We start from the raw sequence: 23,316 nt of genomic DNA, 5'->3' as shown, positions 1-23,316 counted from the left end.
AAGGGTTCAAGACCAGCCTGGGCAACTTGGCCAGACCTCATCTCTACAATAAATAAATTAACTGGACGTGGTAGCGCGCATGTAGTTCCGGCTACTTGGAAGACTGAGGTGGAATCATCGCCGGAGCCCAACAGATTGACACGGGGTTGGCTGTGAGTGTGCCACTGCACTCCAACCTGGGCAACAGAGTGAGACTCCAACTCCAAAAAAAAAGAAAACAGAGAAACTTGATAACAACTCTTTATCAGGGACAAAGATAGCATTTACATTATGAAATTTATTAAAGGACTGAAATTGCCATGTGTTTATTAGAATATTATACATCCCAAAGTATAATTCAAATTGCATATTGTCATATAGTAATGAGCCTAAACTATAAATACATATAGTTTTTAATACTTTATATATATTTTCAGTAGTAATATTATGTTTTTCTTAAATACTTATTGTCAGATTTAAATACTCAGGTTTATAAAATAACACTGAATGAACTGGGAGGGAGGTAATGAATCATCTTTAGTTTTATTACTTATGTAAAAATAGAAATGGGAATATGTTCAAACAACACAGTAAAACAGTGATATATTATACATATGGGTTTTACAGATGACATTTCTAAAACTATTTTTTTTTTTTTTGAGTAGAAGTCTCATTCTGTCTCCCAGACTGAAGTGCAGTAGCATGCTCATGCCCACTGCAGCCCCAACCTGCTAGGCTCAGGTGATCTTTCTGCCTCAGCCTTCCAAACAGCTGGAGCCATAAGCACGACCCACCACACCTGGCTAATTTTTTTATTTATTGTAGAGATGAGGTCTCGCTAAGTTGTCCAGGCTGGTCTCGAGCCCTTGGGCTAAGGTAGTCCTCTCACCTCCCCCTCCCAAAGTGCTGGGACTACAGGCTTCAGCCAGCATGCCTGGCCTCTATTTTCTTTATTCTGTATTTGAATTACTCACCCATGACTGTCTCCTATTCACACACTGACCACGTTAAGACCTAGAAAATACTTTAAAGCACCTGGTTTCACCATGAATCAGAAAATCAAAGTTCAAGCTAGTAATATATCAAAAAATTAGCTGGGCGTGGTTGTGCGCGCCTGTAGTTCTGGCTACTTGGAAGGCTGAGGTGGATTGCCTGAGCCCAGCAGGCTGACACTGAGGTGACTGTGAGCAGGCCACTGCACTCCAGCCTGGGTGACAGAGTGAGACTCTGACTCAAAAAAAAAGGAAATAGAAATAAAAAAAAAAAAAGCCGGGCCTGGTGGCTCAGCCTGTAATCCCACGCCTTTGGGATGCTGAGGTGAGTGGATTGCCTGAGCCCGCGGGTTCGAGACCCGTCCGGGCAGCGAGACCTCATCTCTACAATAAATCAAAAAATCAGCCAGGTGTGGTAGCGCGTGCCTGTAATTCCGGCTACTCGGAAGGCTGAGGCGGAAGGATCGCTGGAGCCCAGCAGGCGAGACTGCAGTGGCCGGAAACGGCCACTGCACTCCAGTCTGGGCAACAGAGTGAGACTCCAACTCAAAAAAAAAAATAAAAAATAAAAAAAAAGAAGAAGGTTAGAGAGGAAAGGTATTTATTGACTGTCTATGATTGCAAATGAAATGTATATCACTGTAGGTATACCTAACATTTTTATTATTGGGGTTTTTCCTATTCTGTTCTCCCAATTAAAAGTATACTTTTGTCCACAATAACTTGACTAAACCAAGTTTTTGTACATTAAGTGATGTGGTCAGTGTAGTAAGTACTTAGTGAATATTTATTTAACTTACTAAAAAGGTTCCTGAGTTCAGGTTACATAAAACAAGATTTTCCCTTCAGCTCTACCATGACTTCATGGCCGTGCTGCTGTTTTTCCTTGTCTACCATGTCACATGATCTGACTTCTGTAGTGTAGTCTCCTAGTTTTTATAAGTGATTGGTTCTGGTTGATGCTTTTACTTGAGGTACTCACTTTTCATTTAAACTCTCATTTGCTTTGGGCTGTTGTGATTTTACTCATTATTCATCTTGCGCTAAGCATAATTTGGTCACAAGGCATATTTAGCCTGCCTTATTAGTATTCTCTCTTGCTCTGCCGATACCAAATTATAGTTTAGGACTCTGTTAATTCAAGTAATCTTTGAGACAGAAACCTTATTAGATGTACCTATTCCGGGCTGCCAAGTGAGTTGTTAGCTTGAAGGATTTCATCTCATAACTCTAATTAGAAAGCAACAATTTTAAAAACACTATGCTTAGTATTTAATTGTTTATTCTTTTTATTTATTTAAATAATATTTGTGTTAGGAAATATGCTAATTTTTAGAAATAAGAATATGAACAAGATATGGTCCCTGTTGTCAGGGAGCTTACAGTCTAGTGAGAAGTGAGAATCAAAAAGGCATTTAGGTATTGAGAGACCTATGATAAAGTTCTATACCAAAAAAGGAAATAATTGTTGTACTGTAGGATGGGGTTGAGAGAATGTGTGGTCTAAGACATTGAGGATGATAATTAGAAGATGTAACTCACTATTTTAACATATTAAATGAGAAGAATAAGATGGGAGTAGATGTAGGGAAAACTGAATGTACCGGGCATGTTGTGGTTCGCCCTGTAGTCCCAGCTACTCAGGAGACTCAGGGAGGAGGATAACTTGAGGTCAGCCTGAGCAACATAGTGAGACCCCCATCTCCAAAAAAATTAGCTGGGCATGGTAGTGCAGATCTGTAGTCTCAACTACTTAGGAGACTGAGGAGGATTCCTTGAGCCCACAAGTTTGAGGCTATAGTGAGCTATGATTGCACTACTGTACTCCAACCAGGACAACAGAGCATGACCCTGTCTCAAAAAATTGGAAAGTTCAGCATCCATTTAGATACTGAATATAAATCAAAGGAAGCCTAATCTGATAGATGGTATCTGTCAGAAAATTACAGCAAACATTACACATTGATGGTAAAACATTAAAAATGGTCCCGTTAAATTTGAGAACAATAAGCTGGGCTCGGTGGCTCAGCCTATAATCCCGCGCCTTTGGGAGCTTGAGGTGAGTGGATTGCCTGAGCCCGCGGGTTCGAGACCCGCCTGGGCAACTTGGTGAGACCTCATCTCTACAATAAATCAAAAAATTAGCCGGGCGTGGTCGTGCGCGCCTGTAGTTCCAGCTACTTGGAAGGCTGAGGCGGAAGGATCGCCGGAGCCCAGCAGGTCGAGGCTGCAGTGGCCAGGAGCGGCCACTGCACTCCAGTCTGGGCGACAGATACTCCAACTCAAAAAAAAAAAATTGAGAACAATAAGGTAAGGATATCTGTTATCTCTACTACTATTTGTTAATAAGTAAAGAAACAGAAATGAGATACAAGATTGGAAAGCAGGAAATAAAATGTCATTTGCTGTTAGTATAATTTTCTTTTTAAATCTTAAAAACCCGAGAGCAAGAACTGAGTAAAGTAAGTTTCAATAGGTGGTTAATTAGAAGTTCAGCATTAAAAAACTTCACAGTTTTCCTGTTATACACCAGCAATGACGAATAGTCGTCAACATAATAGAAAAAAATTTATTTCACAAAAGTAACCAAAACCCAAGTAAGAAAAAAAAAAAGACATATAAGACCTTGAGGAAATTTTAAAATTTTACTGATGGAATTGAAATACTGGTTTTTAATCAAATTAATATTAGTAAAATGCCAGTAAATACCAATAACATTTTTCATAGAAACTAACAATTATCCTAAAGTTATAGAAAAGAGTGATGTGTTTGACTAACCAAGACAGTTTAGAAAACAAAACAACAAAGGAAAGTAGCATGTCCTTGTAGAATTGAGATAATAATAAAACTATAGTAATATAAAAAAGGTTTTAATGGCATAGGAATAGATAAATTGGTTAGTGGAACAGAACAGACTCCAAAAGTAGACCCACAGTTATATGGGAATCTGGTGTATCATAGAGATCACTGGAAAATGATAAACTCTTTAAGTAAATGGTGTTGGGATGATTATCAGTATGGAAAATTATAGTCAACAAATTATATAATAAATTATATTCAAGAGAACTTTTAAGGACATGAGCAGACAACTTGTTGAATAAAAAAAGTTAGCATGGTTGCTAAAGATAAAGGCAATATACAAAAATAGCATTAACCTACTAGCAAAATATATTTTTTAAATATTATGTTAATTTTAATAGAAACTATAAGCTTTTAGAAATAAATATAATTAAAGGTCTTTCTGGAGAAAATTATAAAGTGGTTTTGAAGAAAAGCTGAGTGAATGTAGAGATGTACCATCCTTATCAGTGAGGGAGATAGAGGGATCTTAAGTTGTCAGTTCTCTCTTAATATGTAGATTGAGTGTAATTTCAGTCAAAATCTTAGGAGGTTTTAGAATTTTTTGTGCAGAAATATGACAAGTTGATCCTAAAAATTGTCAAGGGCCATGAGTAGTTAAGATGAATTTGAGAAAGAATTTAAGCAAGGAGTCTTGCCCTACCAGACATCAAGATGTATAGAACTATGCTGGGCACAGTGTCTCACATCTGTAATCCTAGCACTTTGGGAGGTGGAGGTGAGAGGATTGCCTGAGTACAGGTGTTTGAGACAAGCCTGGGCAACTTGGCAGGACCTCGTCTCTACAATAAATCAAAAAATTAGCCAGGCTTGGTGCGTGCTGCACTTCCAACTGCTTGGAAGGCTGAGCCTAGCTGGTCAAGGTTGTGGTAGCCCTGAGTGTGCCATTGCACTCCAGTCTGGGTGAGAGTGAATCTCTTCCTTGAAGATTTACAGAACTGTGATGGTGCTGTTGACATAGGACTATATAAATAGACCAGTGAAACATAAAGGAGAGCACAGAATCAAGCCAGGCCCATATATTAATAGGGTGCATTGAAAAGAACACAGCATGTCTGATTATGAGTCAGACACAGTCTAACCAGACAAACCCAGTTGAGAGACTTTCTATGAAATAAATGGTCTCCAACCTTCTAAAATGTCTGGTTCATGTACTTCAAGCAAAGGCTGAGAAACTGCCTGCTGAAAGAGACTAAAGACTGCAATCCAGTGTGATTCTGAATTGGATTTATTTCCTATGAAAGACATCCATTTCTTATGGGACAAGTAGGGAAATTTGAATGGGTTCTTAAGATTGGACCATATAGTAGATATCATCATTAAATATATTCAGATTTTTATAGTAATATGTCTGTGTAGGAAGTAAGCACTAACATATTCAGGGATTATTGAATATCAGGCCAGCAATTCTCAAGTGGTTGAAGAAAAAACTGTACTATTTAGGCAGCTTTACTGTAAGTTTAATATTGCCCTTTTGATCACTTATCTCTGCTCATTCATTTTAGCTTTTTTTCCTCTCTTCTTCCATGCTTCTTTAGATTGTTTTTATTGTTGTGTCTTCAAGTTGACTAATCTTTTGATATACAGTTTCTTCTTTTTTTTTTAAGCCCAAACTGACTTCAAGCCATCTTCCTACCTAGGCCTCCCAAATGCATTGGGGTTACAGGCATGAGCCCCTGCACCTGGCTTGTTACACAATTTCTAATCTGTGGTTAAGCTCAAGAATCTTTCACTTCAAGATACTACATTTTTCAGTTTTTAGAAGTCCTATTTGGGTTTCTTATAAAAATAGTTTCCATTTCTGTGTACTTAATGTTCATGTTTTTCTTTGAATCCTTTAGCATGTTTATAATGGCTGTTTTAAAGTTCTTGTCTACTGTTTCCATGATCTCTTTCATTTCTGGGTCTGTTTCTTTCTTTCTTTTTTTTTTTTTGGCACACTTGCGGCCACTCCAGTGTCGACCTGCTGGGCTCTGGCGATCCTTCTGTCTCAGCCTTCCAAGTAGTCGGAACTACAGGCGTGTGCTATTACACCTGGCAAAATTTATTTTTTTATTTTTTTAAATTTATTGTAGAGACGTGGTTTCACCGGGTTGTCTGCGCTGGTCTCGAACCTGCAGGCTCAGGCAGTCCACTAGCCTCAGCCTCCCAAAGTGCTGGGATTACACGCTGAGCCACCAATCTGGGTCTGTTTCTATTGACTGTTTCCATTTGCTTTCCTGGTTATTGATCACATTTTTCTGATCTTTTGTATGTCTGTTAATTTTCTCTTTTTTCTTTTTTTGAATTGAAATCTCACTCCATTGTCCAGGCTGGAGTGCAGTGGCACCCTCGCAGCCATCTCAGTGTTGATCAGCTAGGCTCAGGTCAGCTGCCTCAGCCTTCCAAGTAGCCAGAACTACAGGCATGTGTTACTACGCTCGGCTAAGTTTTTGATTTATTGTAGAGATGAGGTCTTGCCAGGCTGTCCAGGCTGTTCTCGAACCCGTGGGCTTGGGCAATTCCCTCACCTCAGCCTCCTAGAGTGCTGGGGTTACAGGCTTGAGCCACCACACCCAGCTGTGTTAGTTTTCTATTGTATGCTGAACATTGTAGTCATTACATCATGGAGTGTCTGGATCTTGTCCTTTAACGTGATGAATTTTGTTTTGGCAGGTTGTCAATTTACTTGCAAATCAGCTTGGACCTTTGAAGTCTTGTTTTTAAGTGTTAGGGAAGTTTTGAATAGCTTTTACCCAACTGCTAATTTAGCCCTACTTCTAAGTCATGATTTCTGAGGTCTCCACTAAATGCTCTGGATATTCATTAAGGCCTCTCCTCCACTCTGGCTGGTCAGAACGCAAGTTTCTCTTTGTACCTCTTGAGCTTTGAGAATTGTTTAGCTTACATCTTTCCTGTAAGCTTGTTCTCCGCTTAGCCTTGGAGAGTTTTAGGGTATATATGCACAACTTAGGCAAAAGCTTAAAGACAGACTTTTGAAGCTCTTTGTTAGTGTAGCTCCCTTTTCCCTGGTATTCTTCTCTGAATGTGTCAGTCAATACAGCATCCACAAACTCCAGTTTTTTCTTCTCAAGTTCACTGAGACTCGGACTTCCTCTCTCCCTGTATCTTGTTCTGGAAAGTATCTCACGGCCTTATTAGAGAGAACCTAGCTAAGGATTATAGCCTTGCCTTACCTGTTATCTAAAGTTTGAAAACAATATTTTCATGTTTTGTCCAGTTTTCTAGTTCTTTATGGCAAGAGTTTGCCTGCTTTCTTCCTTCTTGTAATAGCTACCCCTTCCTATTTTAAGTTAGTTTGAGTGTATCATTTTCTTAGCAAGTCCTGTGAGCAATCTCAGTGTAGGTGGTTGAAATGATCCAAAGTCGAGAATTGACTGAGAGTGTGGTCAAAGGACAAAATAAGATCAGTGGGAGTACTAGCAAGCAAATGATTGAAGTAAAGCAGTGGTTTTGACTTCTAACTACATGTGTGAGGCTGAAATTTCTTCATATATACTTGAACCAAAATAACACAAGTGATTGAAGATCCAAAGATGAGAATAAGTCTGGTTTTAAAAAATTAAACCAGACAGTAAAGAGATTTGTAAAATATTATTCACTCTTTCTTACTAAGTATTGTTTTGTTTGGTGTTCGTTAGCATTTTTAAAAAATGAGTTAGTAAATAAATAACTTTGAAATTTTCTCAGTCTTAACTTCCAATATGTAAATATCAAATAAATATAGCCCATAAAAACCAAACATTGTTTGGAGTCATCATTTACAATTATAAAGGGGTTATAAGACCTAAAAGTTTGAAAACTGCTGGAATAAAGCACCATAGAATCCATTCTGTTTAGGGAAGGAACTGGAGTGCAATGGATTGCATAAAAAGGACAGATTAAGGAATGAATTTTTCTATTCACAGTTTGTAGTCCCTTTTGGATAGGATAGGTGTCAATTTCTTTACTTCTCTGCATCCTTGTATAGTGGTACCTGTATCTAAATTCTGTACTCATGGGGATAATACACTGTTCCAGCAACTGCTTAGATTCTTGCTTTCTGATATTCTGGACTCAGACTTTGCACAGGGTATCCTGATTTGTTGTCTGCCATTTCACTTGTTAATGGTTTTCTCTGGTCTGGTCTCTTTGCCCTAATGAGGAACTAACTTAAACCTGTTTGTGTTCTGGTCTCAACTTAAATTTCTGTTCTGGTATCACCGCTTTTACTTGAGTTTCTCATTCTTAACCATAGCACAACTATTTTTCTTCTTTACTTTTTGCTACCTCCGTATCATTCAGCCCTTTGCTTTCATTGAAACTACGATATAACCCAAGATAAAAGTGTTAACATGTGTTTTCTACTTTGTCCTTATTTCTCTGGAACGATGCTTGTTCAAATATCCCCACTACCCAGTGAGGAGAAATAACATTTATTGGTTATTAACTCATATTTTAAATGGATTTATTTTGGATAATGGAAATATATATTGAAAGGAAACAACAGTTATTCATCTCAGGAATTGTGGAGCAGCATAATGGAAATGAAGGACAATATCTAACTTAGGTTTCAGATTTATTTTGCTCTTGCTTTAGGCATATCAGATGCAGTTATTTAATTAAAAGCACATGTAATACATGTCAAAGTATTAATCTGTCCTTTTGGATCAACTCTGTTAATGCAGATGAACGCTCAATTTGTTTAAATAAAAAATGTGTTATATGATTAATTTTAGTTATCTTAGATTGATAGTTGTGTCTCAGTGTAATTTTAGTTTAAAGTATTTTTAAAATTTCTTACAGTAATCCTAAATCGGAGAGCCAGAGAGTAAATAAAAAAGTCAACAATGATGCCTCACTTAGAATTCATAATTTATCCATTTTGGTGAAACAGATAAAATTTTATTACCAGGTAAGTGGTCTTTTTTTCATCTGATATTTTAAGAGCTACTTACATTTTTGTGTTATTTAGTATCAATCATCTAACAAATATTAAATGCTTAAATGCTTATTATATGCCAGGTCTTGGTTTATTTGCTGCAGATAGAATGTAAGTAAGAGTTTATTTCTTATGAATGTTAAAGTTACAAACAAGTACTTCATAATTATCTAATATTACAAATGGTTGCTGCATTTTAACTATTTTTAAAACCAGTTTCTAAGAATTTGCATAGTGTAACACTTTGTTGTTAGCCTTCATAAATGATACCTTGAAAAGTGTTCTTTTACTGCCTTTTTAAAAAAAAAAAAAACCCTAAATTGGATGCATATTTCAGTTTTTAAGTATGAACATTCTTAAAGTTTTTAATGTATTTCTAAGAATTCCTATAGATGCAACACACAGATTTTGATACGGTATATATTTAAAGATGTTTATTCTATGCATTTTCTAATTTCTGCTATGATTTATTTTACCTATGAGTATTTAGAAGTATGCTTTTAAGTTTTTATACATGAGGTATTTTTCAAGATCTTTTTTGATTTTGATTGTTGGTCAAAAAATGTGGTTTCCATGATACTGATTCTTTGATATTTGTTAATTATGTAGGTTATCCTAGTACGTTGTCAGTTTTTATTAATGTTCCATGTGTGCTTGAAAAATAATGTATTCTCCAATTGTTTGGGTATAGAGTTTAAGCAACTTTGTTAACTGTAGTGTTCAAATCTTTTTTTTTTTTTCCTGAGATAGGGTTTTGCTCTATTGTCCAGGCTGGAGTACAATAGCAAGATCATAGCTCACTGTAACCTTAAACTCCTGTACTCAAGTGATTTTCCTGCGCTGGCCCTTAAGTAACTAGGACTACAGGCATACAACTGTCATACCTAGCTAAGTTTTTAAAAATTCTTTGTAGAGACAGGGTCTCGCTGTGTTACCTAGGCTGTTCTCGAATCCCTGGCCTCAAGTAGTCCTCCCACTTCAGCCTCCCAAAGCATTGAGATTAGAGGCAAGAGCCACTGTGCCCAGCCTGTGCAAATTTTTTGCAGTCTTAATGATTTGTCTCTCAAGCTATTAGTTATTGAGGAAGATGAGTTGAAATATCCTAGATGATAATGGATTTATCAAGTTTTCTTTTATATATTTTGAAGCTATATTGTTAGGTGCATATGAGTTTAAAATTGTTAGATGTTTTGAATAGTTGAATCATATATCTGTAATTATTCCTACTATTTTTTTCTATCTACTAGTTTAAGATTTTTTTTTCACTCTATTTTCACTTTTTTCAGAGGCCACTCTTGAAATTATACCTTTTCTACTTAACATAGCAAAGGTCAAAATTAGTCAATATCTTTACCCTTTTATGAAATAGTACTGTGATCATAGAATACTTTAATTCTAGTCATTTTCTTTTATGACTTTTATACTCAACCTTGTATTTTAGTTTCATTTTGTTATTTTTTATTTTTGGAGTTGGAGTCTTAGTCTGTTTCCCAGACTGGAGTACAGTGGCACGATCATGGCTCACCACAGCCTTGAATGTCTGGGCTGAAATGATCCTCCCACCTCAGACTCCCAAGTAACTGGAACTACAGGCACACATCATCATGCCTGGCTAGTTTTTTGTATGTTTTGTTTTTGTGGAGAGAGGGGTCTCACTATGTTGCCCAGGCTGGTCTCGAACTCCTGGGCTCGGGTGATACTCCTGCCTTGGTCTCCCAAAGTGCTGGGATTAAAGGCATGAGCCACCATGTCTGGTCTAGTTTTAAATTTGATATTGAAAGTACTGTGGGGCCACCCCTTGGGGTCCTCTCCCACTGTGGGAGCTTTTCTGTCCTCTCAATAAATCCTGCTTTAAAACAAAAAAGAAGAAAGTACTATTAAATAAAGCCAGTTTTCTTTAGTTCAAACTACATGTTTTTCTTTTTCTTTTTTTTTCTCCTTTGTATCTCAGACCTTTTTGTGCCATTTTCTCTTTTTGGGGTACCATTTTCTTACTGAAGTACATTCTTTAAATATTTGTTTAGAGAGGGTTTGCTGATAAAGTTAATAAATGTTGAGAATGCTTACATGTCTGAAAACGCCTTTATTTCACTCTTGTTTTTGAAAGATAGTTTTGTTGAGTATGAAGTTTTAGGTTGGCAATTATTTTTCTCTTTGTGATTTGTAGATTTGATTCTTCTGTTTCTAGATCCCATTTGCTCTGGAAAAGTCAGCTATCAGTCTAATTTTTGTTCCTAGTTTAAACTGTCTTATTTTTTCTCTCCAAGCTGCTTTTAATGTTGTCTCTTTTAGTATTACCACTTTTCTATTCTACTAATCTGATATCCAGCTATTTCTTTTTTTTTTTTTTTTTCCTGAGTCTGAGTCAGTCTCACTCTCACTCTTTTGCCCAGGATGGAGTACACTGGTATGCTCATGGCCACTACAACCTCTACCTGCTGGGCTCAGGTGATCCTTCTGCCTCAGACTTCCAAGTAGCTGGAACCACAGGTGTGCACCACCACACCAAGCTAATTGTTTTTGATTTATTGTAGAGACGAGGTCTCCTCAAGTTGCCCCAGGCTGGTCTTTGAACCTTTGGGCACAGGCAATCCTCTTGCCTCTGCCTCCCAGAGTATTGGGATTATAGGTGTAAGCCACCATACCCAGCCTTCTTCAGCTGTTTCTATATGTATATTAGACTTTCTTACTCCTTTAATTAATTATTATACTTTCTTTTATATTATCGAGCTTATGTTGCATTCTGAATATTGGTTTTAGAACTCTCTCTCCAGTTTACTAATTTACTTCTTAACCTTGTCAAATCTTCTGTTGAGCCAATTGATTATATATATCTTTTAATTCTAGAAGTTCTGTTTGGTTCTTTTTACATTGCCTTTTCATTTTGTCTACTAATTATTCTTTTAATTTATTTCTTTATGTCTTTTGGTATTTAAAATATTTGTATTTTAGATTTTATTTCTGATATTCCCAAATCTGTAATACATAGTGTTCTGAATCTGCCCTTTGTTTTCTACTTGCTGTTTCTTCTGGTAGTGGTGGTGGTCACGGTGACAGGTGGCAGTGATGTGTTTGTGTGTTTTAATTGGGAGCTCATTTTGGAGGAACTTTATCTTTGGGAATTCTTCGTGTTTTCACTGAGGATGCATTGCTTCAGAGGATTTGTTTTCTTTTGCACAATCAACCCCAAGCCATCCTTAATTTATTTTAAGCAACTTTATATAGAAGTCATACTGATGTAGAAAATTAGAAAAAATAGATAATATAAGCATAGTTCCAATTCCAGGGTATAACCACTATTATCACCTGAATATATGTACTTGTATATGGATTTTTTTCTATATTTATATGTTTGTACATTAGGTTTGTATGTGTTCACATTTTATTTTTATTTATTTACTTTTTAAGGTAAGTCCTGGCTCTGTTGCACAGGGTAGAGTGAAGTGGCAGGATCAAAGCTCACTGCAGCCTCCAACTCCTGGGCTCAAGTGACTTTTTTTTTTTGAGTTGTAATCTTACTCTGTCACTCCGGCTAGAGTGCAGTGGCACGCTCATGGCTACCACAGCCTCCACCTGCTGGACTCAGGCACTCTTTCTGCCTCAGCCTTCAAAGTAGTTGAAACTACAGGCACACACCACTATGCCCAGCTAATTTTTTGATTTATTGTAGAGACGAGATCTTGCTAAATTGCCCAGGTTGGTCTCAAACCCCTGGGTTTAGGCAATCCTCTTGCCTCTGCCTCCCAAAGTGCTGGGATTACAGATGTGAGCTACCCATGGCCTGCTCAGGTAACCTTTCTGCCTCAGCTTCCTGAGTAGCTGGGATTACAGGTCCAAGTCCCTGCATCCAGTTCACATTTTATTTTTAAACTGGGACCACATTATTGCTGATCCTTGGAGAAACAGGTTTTTTTGTTTCCACCAGAGGTCAAGAAAGTCAGCTTCTCTCTTGTCTTCCTTTGCAGGTTTCAGGTTTTTTTTTTTTTTCTTTCTCTTTTTATCTTTTAACTGGGAATTATCTTTTTACTTTCTTTTGAGCTCAGTCATACATTAAAAACATTATTAAAAATTATCCAGTATTTTCATCTGCCTGTCTGCCTGCCCTCCCTCCCTCCATCCTTCTCTTCTGTCCCCCTTGTTGCCAAAAATGAAAATCTGTGCGAGATGTTTCTATTGTTAATACTTATCAGTGTTCAGGCTCTCATTTTCTGCAATTTATTTCACCGAGTTAGGAGTTATGGTATTATCTATTTTTCTCTTACTGTTGTTTTATATCAGTAATTTTAGATATTTTAAACAAAAGTCTTGTGATAAAGTGACTCATTTTGACAACTCATCAGTTTTGTGCTTATTAGAACAATGCTAGATTTTTGGTTTTATGTTTTCTTTAGGCAGGTGAAAGTTTCCCTTGGAAATTGTAATGGGATTCCTTGGGGGAAAAAAACAAAAGGCAAAGAGATTTCCGCATCAGTCTTAATTTGTCATTGCAACCTAATTCTGTATTATATACTGCTGCTTTTGTGTTTTTTGTAACAGCTTTATTGAAATATCCTTTACATACCATACAATTTACCCATTTAAAGTGTCCAATTTAATGGTTTTAGTGTATTTACAGAGTTGTGCAATCATTAGCACATTCAATTTTAGAATATTTTCATCCTCTAGAAATAAATCTTGTATCTATTAACAGACACTCTTCATTTCCGCAATCCTGTATTACCACCCTCAGCCTCATCCTTAGGCAACTACTAGTCTATTTCCTGTCTATAGATTTGTCTTCTAGACTTTTATACAGACTCTTGTAATATGTGGTCTTTTGTGCCTGGTTTCTTTTGCTTAGCATTATGATTCCAAGGCTCACCCATGTTGTAGCATGTATTAGTATTTCATTCCTGTTTATCACTGTTTCTTTCTTATTCTCTGTCTTCCTTCTTGCCCATGTCAGGTGTTCAAATTATCATGTTATTTAATGATGGTATAGTCACAAAGAGATTTGGGGAGGAGAGAATTGTGAAATAAATCAGTTCAACAGTTTAGATAAGTAATTTTCAATGGATGGTGAATTTATGCCCTGGAAGACATTTGTCAATAACTGAAGACATTTTTAGTTGTCCAGCTGGAGATACTACTAGTGGTTGGAAGCTAGGGACAGAGCTAAAGCATCTATTGCATAATTCCTCCAGCCCAAAATGTTAATAGTGCCAAGATTGAAGAAGTCCAAATGTTAACACTTTGCACTCAGATGCTCTCTCTGAGGGAATATTGTAAATCTATTAATAACAAATAACTCAGTGTCCCCTCTCAGGAGACATAAAGTGATTGCTGGTGATTATGCAAGCGCAAATTTTTCAAAAATATATGTTTCCTTGAAGTTTCTCATTTAAAAACAATGAAAAATACCTATGTCCTATATGAAGTTTGTCAAGCTTCTGATTGATCAGTTGAGAAGTGGTTTTCAGGAATTACTAGTATGTCCTTCCACATTGTCTTCAAACAATAGACTGGATAATATATTACATAATATTAATGTTGAAGGAAGAAAATGAGACTGCATTGTCTGCTCGAACAGAAAAATACCAGATAGAAGATGTCAAACAAAGTACTATTTCACAACAGGTATCAATGAACATGTAATGCATGTTAGTGACTGTTTCACACGTTACCACACTTCAGGAAAATATATAAAATTTTGATTTTTTTTGTCATAAATAAGTTCCTCAGTGTTCAGAATTCCATTATAAGCCATATGTCTTTACAATAAAATAATTGGCTCCAACTTATACTATTTAATATAAAGTGATTTGTTTTTCACTATATTGTAAAAAAGTGCGGTTGAGTTGCCGCTCCCGTTTATTGAATACTAGTCATTCTACCTGGCATTGGGGCTGCAGTGGTGTGTGGGACATGCCGTATTCCTATTTTCATGGAGCTTTCAGTCCTAGTAGAGGGATAATAGATAAATAAACAACTAAATAAAATAATTTCTATTGTGATAAATAGTATAAGGACAGTGAAGTAGTAATATGAAAGTTTGTGAGAGAGGTAACTGGTAACATTAGATTATCAGTAAGTTTATTTTGTGTATACTTCATTATAGTTAAGTGGTAGTTGAGACCTTTTCAAATAATCACCTGATCTATAGCAAATGTCTTTTATGTCTTGAAAATGAGTATTTAAACGTTTTCAAGTCAGAAAATAAGTAAATTATGACTGTTGTAAAATTACTTAGGCTCTTTTTAAAGTTATTTTTATTCCTATGAGTGAGAGAGAGATGGCAAATTTAAATATCAGAGACAGTTTACAAGTAAAAAAATCCTAGTCCATTTTTAAAATCCTGTCATAGCTAATGTTTGATATGAATATACTGGGTGAAGTTTAAATAAGTACTAAATGAAAAAGTTATTCTTCAAGTTTCATTAAAATAATGATGTGAACCATTCGAGCCCCCCCCCCCCAAAAAAGAGCATGTTACAGTTAGGCAACTTAAATTTATTAGGAAGTATTTGTGTGGCATAATATCACTTATTAAAAACAACAGCAACTAAAAATCAGATCTAGTACCATTCTACAGAATATTATGAACATTATGCTACAGAAAGCAGATACTTTTTAGATTTTTCTTTAGCATCTATTATAATATATATTTGGAGGTTTTTTTGAGACAAGAGTCAAGATCTTACTCTGTCACCCAGGCTGGAGTGCAGTGGCATGATCACGGTTCACTGCAGCCTTAACCTCCTGGGTTCAAATGATCCTTCTGCTTCATCCTCCTGAGTAGCTGGACTACAGGTGCATGCCACCATGTCTGGCTAATTTATTTATTTATTTTTGGTAGGGAGGAGGTCCTGCTATGTTGCCTAGGCTGGCTTCAAATTCCTGGGCTCAAGCAATCCTCCTGCCTTGGCCTCTGAAAGTGCTGGGATTACAGGCATGAGTCACTGCACCTGGCCTAATATTTGAAGTATTAATAAAATTCAGTAGCCAAGAAAACTAGATTCTATGTTTTTTATATAACAAATGTTTTATATTCCATTATATGTTTGACACTTGTAAGATGTCCTTTCCTTTTAATACCCTTCATTTAATTTTTTTCTGTAGTATACTAAAATATGATAAAATAGCCTTAATTATTTTCCCTAGTAACACAGATAGAAGAACAAATACATACTATAATAAGTGTAATCATGCATTGAATTATATGGGTCTCAGAAGAGGGACTGTCTTTCCTACATATGGACAGTGCCAAAAAAATGTATACACACTTTAAGAAAGGAAAAAACTGTATTAAAATTGTAGTATTCAATATATACCAATAACAAAAGATGACTACAAGTCACGTTTGACTTTTGCAATTACAAGAGGTGCACCAAGTGGTTACCATCAGTGTCTAGACACTTCTGATTATGGCGAACTACTGCTTGAGCAACGTTGACCAAATCCACCTGTATCGCTGCACATGCCATTTCAGTTTCTTTCCTAAGTACTGGTAGTGTTAGTCGGTTTCCTTAAGTACCACATTCTTTAAGGTCCCCCATAGGTAGAAGTCAAGGGGTATTAAGTTAAATACCAAAATGGTCTTGTGCTTCTTGAACGACAACTATGCTTCCACCATTTTCTTTGACTTTCTTGCCTGTCACATGGTGATGCCAGCATTCATTTGATTAACACTGTCTTTTTAGCAAACATCATGCATCATTGCTACCTAATTAAATTCAACTTCGAAAGTAATAATAGCATCTCTTAAAATGTGTATGCATTATTTGTGATACTTTTTTTTTGGCAGCCCCAGTATTTTAGAAGTCTTTGAACCCATGTTTAGTTCTACTGAAGCATGCAGTTTTAGTGATGGCAGTTTGCTAACTCTGGTGATTCAGGAAGGGAAATGAGGCCTAACCTTTGCCAGAAGTGTTGTTTAACTTCTTACTGTGAAGAGAGAATTACAGATGATTTATAGTGAGAAGGCGAGCCTACTTTAAATTATCTTTGAATAGTGACTAAATAATGTTTAATCTGGTATATACTTGAAATAGTCTTTCTTACAATGCATTAACAGCATGAACTTTTATTCATACAGATTTGTAATGTATAGTCATGTATACCTTAATGCTGGGGTAGAACACTGAGAAATGGGGATAGAACACTGAGAAATGTGTCATTAGGCAATTTTGTTATAGGAATATCAAAGAATGTACTTATGCAAACCTAGGTGGTATAGTCTACTACAATACTTAGGCTATGTGGTGCAGCCTGTTGATCCTAGGCCATAAACCTGTATAGCGTATTACTGTAGGCAACTATAGCACAGTGATATTTGTGTATCTTTTTTTTTTTTACAAAGCACCTTTATTCAGAGGACAGAAAAGCTCCCACAGTGGGAGGGGACCCGAGGGGGTTGCCCATATTTGTGTATCGTAGCATAGGTAAGGTATGGTAAAAACACAGTATTATGGCTGGGCATGGTGGCTCACGCCTGTAATCTCAGCACTTTGGGAGGCAGGGGTGAGAGGATTACCTGAGCCCAGAGGTTTGAGATCAGCCTGGGCAACTTGGCAAGACGTCGTCTCTACAGTAAACCAAAATATGAGCCAGGTGTGGTGGCGCATGCCTGTAGTTCCAGCTACTTGGAAAGTTGAGGTGGAAGGATCGCCTGGGCCCAGCAGGCCGAGGCTGCAGTGGCCGGGAGCATGCCACTGCACTCCAGCCTGGGTGACTCCAACTAAAAAAAACCAAAAACCCCCAAAAAACAACACAGCATTTATAATCTTATGTGACCACCATCACATATGCATTTCATCATTAACCAAACCGTTATTATGTGGTGCATGACTATATGTCAATTAAAAAAAGGTTTTATGTGGACAGTGAAAAAATATGATTAATATACTATTTTTTAATAGGAAATTTATACAAAGCCAACTAAAATTACATAGTGGAATGAAACTACTTGTGATAGCTTTCAAGGGACCTCTGCTTATTATTTTCTGTAATGTAATCTCTTTCCATTTTTTCTTTTTTCTGTCTTTTTCTTATTGTAGTTCATCAGATCTTTCTGGAATGTCTGCTGGAATAGAATTTCTACCTAGTCAATGAAACTTTGCTTTAATAGTCCTGAAAACACTCAAACTCACATTGTGTATATTTGAATACTGCATATCTTTTAAAAAATTTTAACATTCTCCTCATCTCTACCTCCACCAGTACTCTTTCTCATCCTCTGCTTTATTTTTATCCTTATCACTTACACCAGTAACGTTTACTTATTTTATTGTTTGTCTACTCCTACTGAAATGTAAATTGCATGAGAGCAGGAATTTCTGTTTGTTCAATGCTGTATTTCCAGTGTCTAGAACAATGTCTGACAGGTAATTGATACTCAGTAAGAATCTGTTGAGTGAGTGACTGTCCTGGTTTTCTTACAACTTTTTTTCTCTTTCAGTTGTATTGGTAAAATTCATTCTTTTTCTCTTTTTTTTTTTTGAGTTGGAGTCTCACACTTTGTCGTCCAGACTGGAGTGCAGTGGCTGCTCCCGGCCACTGCAGCCTCGACCTGCTGGGCTCTGGCGATCCTTCCGACTCAGCCTTCCGAGTAGCTGGAATTACAGGCGCCCGCTACCACGCCCGGCTGATTTTTTGATTTATTGTAGAGATGAGGTCTCACCAAGTTGCCCAGGCGGGTCTCGAACCCGTGGGTTCAGACAATCCACTTACCTCAGCCTCCCAAAGCGCGGGATTACAGGCTGAGCCACCCAGCCTGGCTTCTTTCTCCTTTTTTATAGGTTCCATCTCTTGAGTAACAATAAATGAAGTATCTTCACTAATTTAGAAATATATGTTATCACCTTTGTTTTTGTTTTTGAGTTGGAGTCTCACTCTGTTACCCAGGCTGGAGTGCAGTGACATGTGCATGGCCATCACAGTCTCAATCTCCTGGGCTCAGGTGATCCTTCTGCCTCAGCCTTCCATGTAGCTGGAACCACAGGCACATGCCACCATGCCTGGCTAATTGTTTGTTTGTTTGTTTGTTTGTTTAGAGACAAGTTCTTGTCAAGCTGCCCAGGCTGATCTTGAACCCCTAGGCTCAGACAAGCCTCTTGCCTCAGCCTTCCAAAGTGCTGGGATTACAAGCGTGAACTCCCACAACTGGCCTATTATCACCTTTGAACTGTCATTTAGTTTGTTTCTCTTTCTTAGTAAACAAACTCTTATTTATCTTGGTCTTATTTATATATTCTTTTTCTCTTTCTTTAATATATTTATTGTGTTTTTAGAGTTAGGTAAAGTCTGTGAATGACATGATAAAGCCTTAAAAATAGTTGATTTTAGCTGTTTTTGACATTTGACATTTATTCTTAATATTCTTAATTATATTTTTATCTAACATGATGCATATATTGAGTATTTAAATGCATGCATATTTTTGGTAATAGTTTTTAAAGACTTAATAAATGTAATACTGAAGACATTTTTTTGAAACTTTCTAATATTATATCTATAAAGAATTATAGATAAAAGATTAATTAGCATCTGGTGTCATACCACCCACTAACCATGGACAGGTCTTTAATGGATCTAAAATTATACATCTTTAAAAAGAAGTACAAATTAACTTTTCTTAGTTATTTTTCATGGTTATTTGCTTATAGTATTAAGTTAAATAGAGGATTCAGAAAGAGTTGAATACTTTCTGGACTCAGTGGCTCAACCTGTAATCCCAGCCCTTTGGGAGATGGAGGTGAGTGGATTGCCTGAGCCTGCGGGTTTGAGACTTACCGGGGCAACTTGGGGAGACCTCATCTCTACAGTAAATAAATAAATAAAAATTAGCCTGACGTGGTAGCATATGCCTGTAGTTTTGGCTACTTGGAAGGCTGAAGTGGAAGGATTGTCAGAGCCCAGCAGGTTGAGGCTACGGTGATTGGGAGCGTGCCACTGCACTCCAGCCTGGGCAACAGAGTGAGACTCCAACTCAAAACCCCCCACCCACCCAAAACCAAAAAAAACCCTTATTCCTCAGTAACTAGTTATATCTGAACATGTAGTCAAAGCCAGTTTGTCAAGAATCTGTCATAACTATTTCTGTAATGTATCATAGATTCAGTACTATCACATGGCACTCATCCATCCTGTAGGCTAATTTATCCCAGACCTTTTTAATATTATCAGTATCAGTGATTGTAATAGCAGACACAATGTGTTCATTTCTCAGGAAAGAGGTGGTATAAACAGAAAATGCATACTTGATGTATTACCTACATTGAATAATTTGAAAACATTTCATTCTTTCTGAATCATCTTGTGCCATTAGAATGTACAGATGTATGTTCTTGTCACTAAAATTTTACAGAAGTTAAAGGAAGTTAAACATCTATTCTAGATAAGGGAGAGTAATAATGATTTACTGAGGAGGAACTGACTTTCGTGAAATGATAGTAAGATAGGATTTTTAATAAAATGGTTAGCTTTCTTAATTTTAATATCAGTTAACATTTGTAGTTCCCTTAGAGAAAAATAACAAAAAGAACAAAAAGAGTGCACAAGCTTATTCTTTTATTGAGGATTGTTTCTTAATTTTCTAGCACCTAAAATTTCACGTTTCCAAATAATAAATATTAAATCAGTTTGACTTGGATACTTTTACTTTGTAGACATTTAATATATTATTAACTTAAATCTATCTGGTATTATAATTTTAGTTATTAACATCATTAATTTAAAGTTACAAAAGATTTAAAACCGTATATATCTTTTTTTATTGCTAAATAACATACCTACAGAAGAATATACAAATCATAAGTTATAACTTGATGAGCTATTGCCTAGTTAGCATTACTCATATAACAACTATTGGATATCTTTTCACAGGAGACTTTACAGCAGTTGATCATGATGTCGTTGCCAAATATCTTAATCATTGGCAAAAATCCCTTTTCTGGTAAGTATTAAAATGAACATAATGTGATAATATGTGATAATAATGTCTAATTTTTTTTTTTTTTGAGTTGGAGTCTCACTCTGTCGCCCAGGCTGGAGTGCAGTAGCATGCTGACAGCCACTGCAGCCTCAACCTTCTGGACTCAGGTGATCCTTCCACCTCAGCCTTCCAAGTAGCACCGCTGTGCCCGGCTAATTTTTTTTTTACTGTAGAGATGAGGTCTCACAATGTTGCTCAGGCTGGTCTTGACCCTGTGGGCTCAGGCAGTCTTCGCACCTTGGCCTCTCAGATTGCTGGGATTATAAGCGTTAGCTACCGCACCCGGCTATTATGTCTAATTTTTCTTTTTTTTTTTGAGTTGGAGTCTCACTCTGTCGCCCAGACTGGAGTGCAGTGGCCGCTCCCGGCCACCGCAGCCTCGACCTGCTGGGCTCCGGCGATCCTTCCGCCTCAGCCTTCCGAGTAGCCGGAATTACAGGCATACGCTACCACACCCGGCTGATTTTTTGATTTATTGTAGAGATGAGGTCTCACTGCCCAGGCGGGTCTCAAACCCGCAGGCTCAGGCAATCCACTCACCTCAGCCTCCGAAAGGCGCGGGATTACAGGCTGAGCCACCGAGCCCGGCTTATGTCTAATTTTTAACAGAGGTTTACTATGGTGTTTACCACAAGCTTGCTCATTTATGTTAATTCTAGGTTTTTCACAACTCTGTAGAAGAAGTTGGAAGTGATATTCCGTTTTACAGAGAGAAAACAAGCTTTGAATATTTGTAAGTTGTAGGTGAGACCAGACATAAATTTTATATTAAGGCCAATGGTTTTTCTGCTATAGCAAATTGATACTTTTCTGTGATGGTTTTTAGTATCTTGTTATAAACAAGTGTAGAAGAATATGTAGTTATAAATGTAAAGGAATATAACCTTAGAAAAGAAGTGATTTTGAAATAATTTCTATTCATATATTTACTGTCTACCATTGCCAGAGTTGTTTGAATCTTGTCTCACTGATTGATGTGTTTTAATCTATGTTAAACTACTTCTGAATAGAAAGGTGAGAAACAGTTTCTTAGATCATTTAAATTTTTTTCTTCAAAATTTTCTGCTGTTTGCCTGATCTTAAATGTGATATTTTAGCTGTGCTTTTGGTGGTTCACACCTATAATCCCAGCATTTTGGGAGGCTGAGGTGAGGAGATTACCTGAGCCCACAGATTCGAGACCAGCTTGGGCAACTTGGCGAGAACTCATCTCTACAATAAATCAAAAAATTAGCTGGGCATGGTGGCACACTCCTGCATCCCAGCTACTTGGAAGGCTGAGGCAGAAGGATCGCTTGAACCCAGCAGATTGAGGCTGCAGTGGCCCTGAGTGTGCCACTGCACTCCAGCCTGGGCAGCACAGTGAGACTCCAACTCAAAAAAAAAGAAAAAAAGTGATATTTTAGAGTTTTAATTTTTAAACAACTAGGAAAAGTAACAGCTACCTAATAGTTTCAACAATGGACTTATTCTTACAGGCTACATGTTATTCAAATCAAGTATATCTTCTCCAACTTCCACCTCCCCTCAGTTAAAACAAATAATAATAAAATAGAAACTAAAATCAAGTGACTACTTTGATAGAGGAAGCTATCAATTAGATGCAGTGAATTTGGAGTTTAAATAGTCTTTAGAGATACCCTTTGATGTTTGAGTATACAAATAAAAAGGTTGAAAAAAAGTAGATGAATTATTTTCCATTCCACATGGCCAGGAATATAAAGAAATGGTTCATAATCTGGAGGATCTTGTGGTTTGGTGAGAGATACACAGATTACTAGGAAATCATGTAATAATTAGTATGAAGTAGAAATATATACAGATGTTAAGGCCTATAAAATACTGAACCATTGATTATTCTTAAAGTTGACAAATTAGTGAGATTTGGTGATTGGGTCAAGGAAGATGATAGAGCTGTGCCTAGGATTGTGATTATCAAGTAGTTTGCTAGGGGGTGAGGAGATGGGGGAAGAAGGACGGACAGAGGGAGTTGCAGAAGTTAAGGCAGAGGAGTGTGTATGTATGCATATTTGGGGATAATGGTGATTAACGTGGCTTAGTGTAACTAGAAAGTCTGTTGTTTCATGGAGAGTAGGAGGAAATGTATAAAAAGAAGATTTGGATTTCATGGTAGACAGGTTGGCCTGATGGTGAAAGTCTGGCCCAAAGAAGTAATTATTTTCCCCAGCTGAATATTTTAAGAAAATCTTAATTGAATGCTGTTGCACAGGGAATATTCTCTCCAGTTCTGTCATAGATCATTAACTTTTACCTGGCTTATTATATACATTTATTTAATAGCCTCACTGTAACAGACGTTTGAGATTCTGATCCTCATGAACTTGCAGAGTAGAAAACTATTTAAACTTTATAGGTTGATGAATTATAAAATGTCTGTTTTAGTAAGAAAACACTAATAGGCCTAGGAGGAGCCATTTTGGCTGCCTCTGTGGCATGTTCCTATATCAGCATAATTTGCTAGGTTCTTGATTTGGCAGCCTGGTGTACTATATAAGCATTTATGAAAATGGAGTGGGCTGAGGTGAGTGGATTGCCTGAGCCCCGCGGGTTCGAGACCCGCTTGGGCAACTTGG

The 23,316-nt window shown here is 36.9% G+C and overlaps 1 protein-coding gene across 10 annotated transcripts in view; it reads left to right on the top strand.

The window, feature by feature from the left end:
- The window catches only part of CCDC88A (coiled-coil domain containing 88A), a 144,429-nt gene that overhangs the window by 23,586 nt on the left and 97,527 nt on the right, over positions 1 to 23,316 (top strand). For 9 of the 10 annotated variants that reach the window (XM_021717152.1, XM_021717151.1, XM_008067207.2 and 6 more), the window contains exons 3-4: positions 8,616 to 8,724; positions 20,614 to 20,683. In XM_021717152.1, coding sequence (XP_021572827.1) covers positions 8,616 to 8,724; positions 20,614 to 20,683 — 179 coding nt within the window. Of the gene's footprint in view, positions 1 to 8,615; positions 8,725 to 20,613; positions 20,684 to 21,397; positions 21,467 to 23,316 lie in introns of those variants that run through there. The other variant, XM_008067205.2, reaches the window with a different exon arrangement.

Source organism: Carlito syrichta, unplaced genomic scaffold (assembly GCF_000164805.1).
Source record: "Carlito syrichta isolate Samal-C Ts95f unplaced genomic scaffold, Tarsius_syrichta-2.0.1 Scaffold309408, whole genome shotgun sequence".
NCBI lineage: Eukaryota > Metazoa > Chordata > Mammalia > Primates > Tarsiidae > Carlito > Carlito syrichta.
Note: the sequence above shows the minus strand (reverse complement) of the source record. Positions and strands in the feature narration are given on the sequence as shown.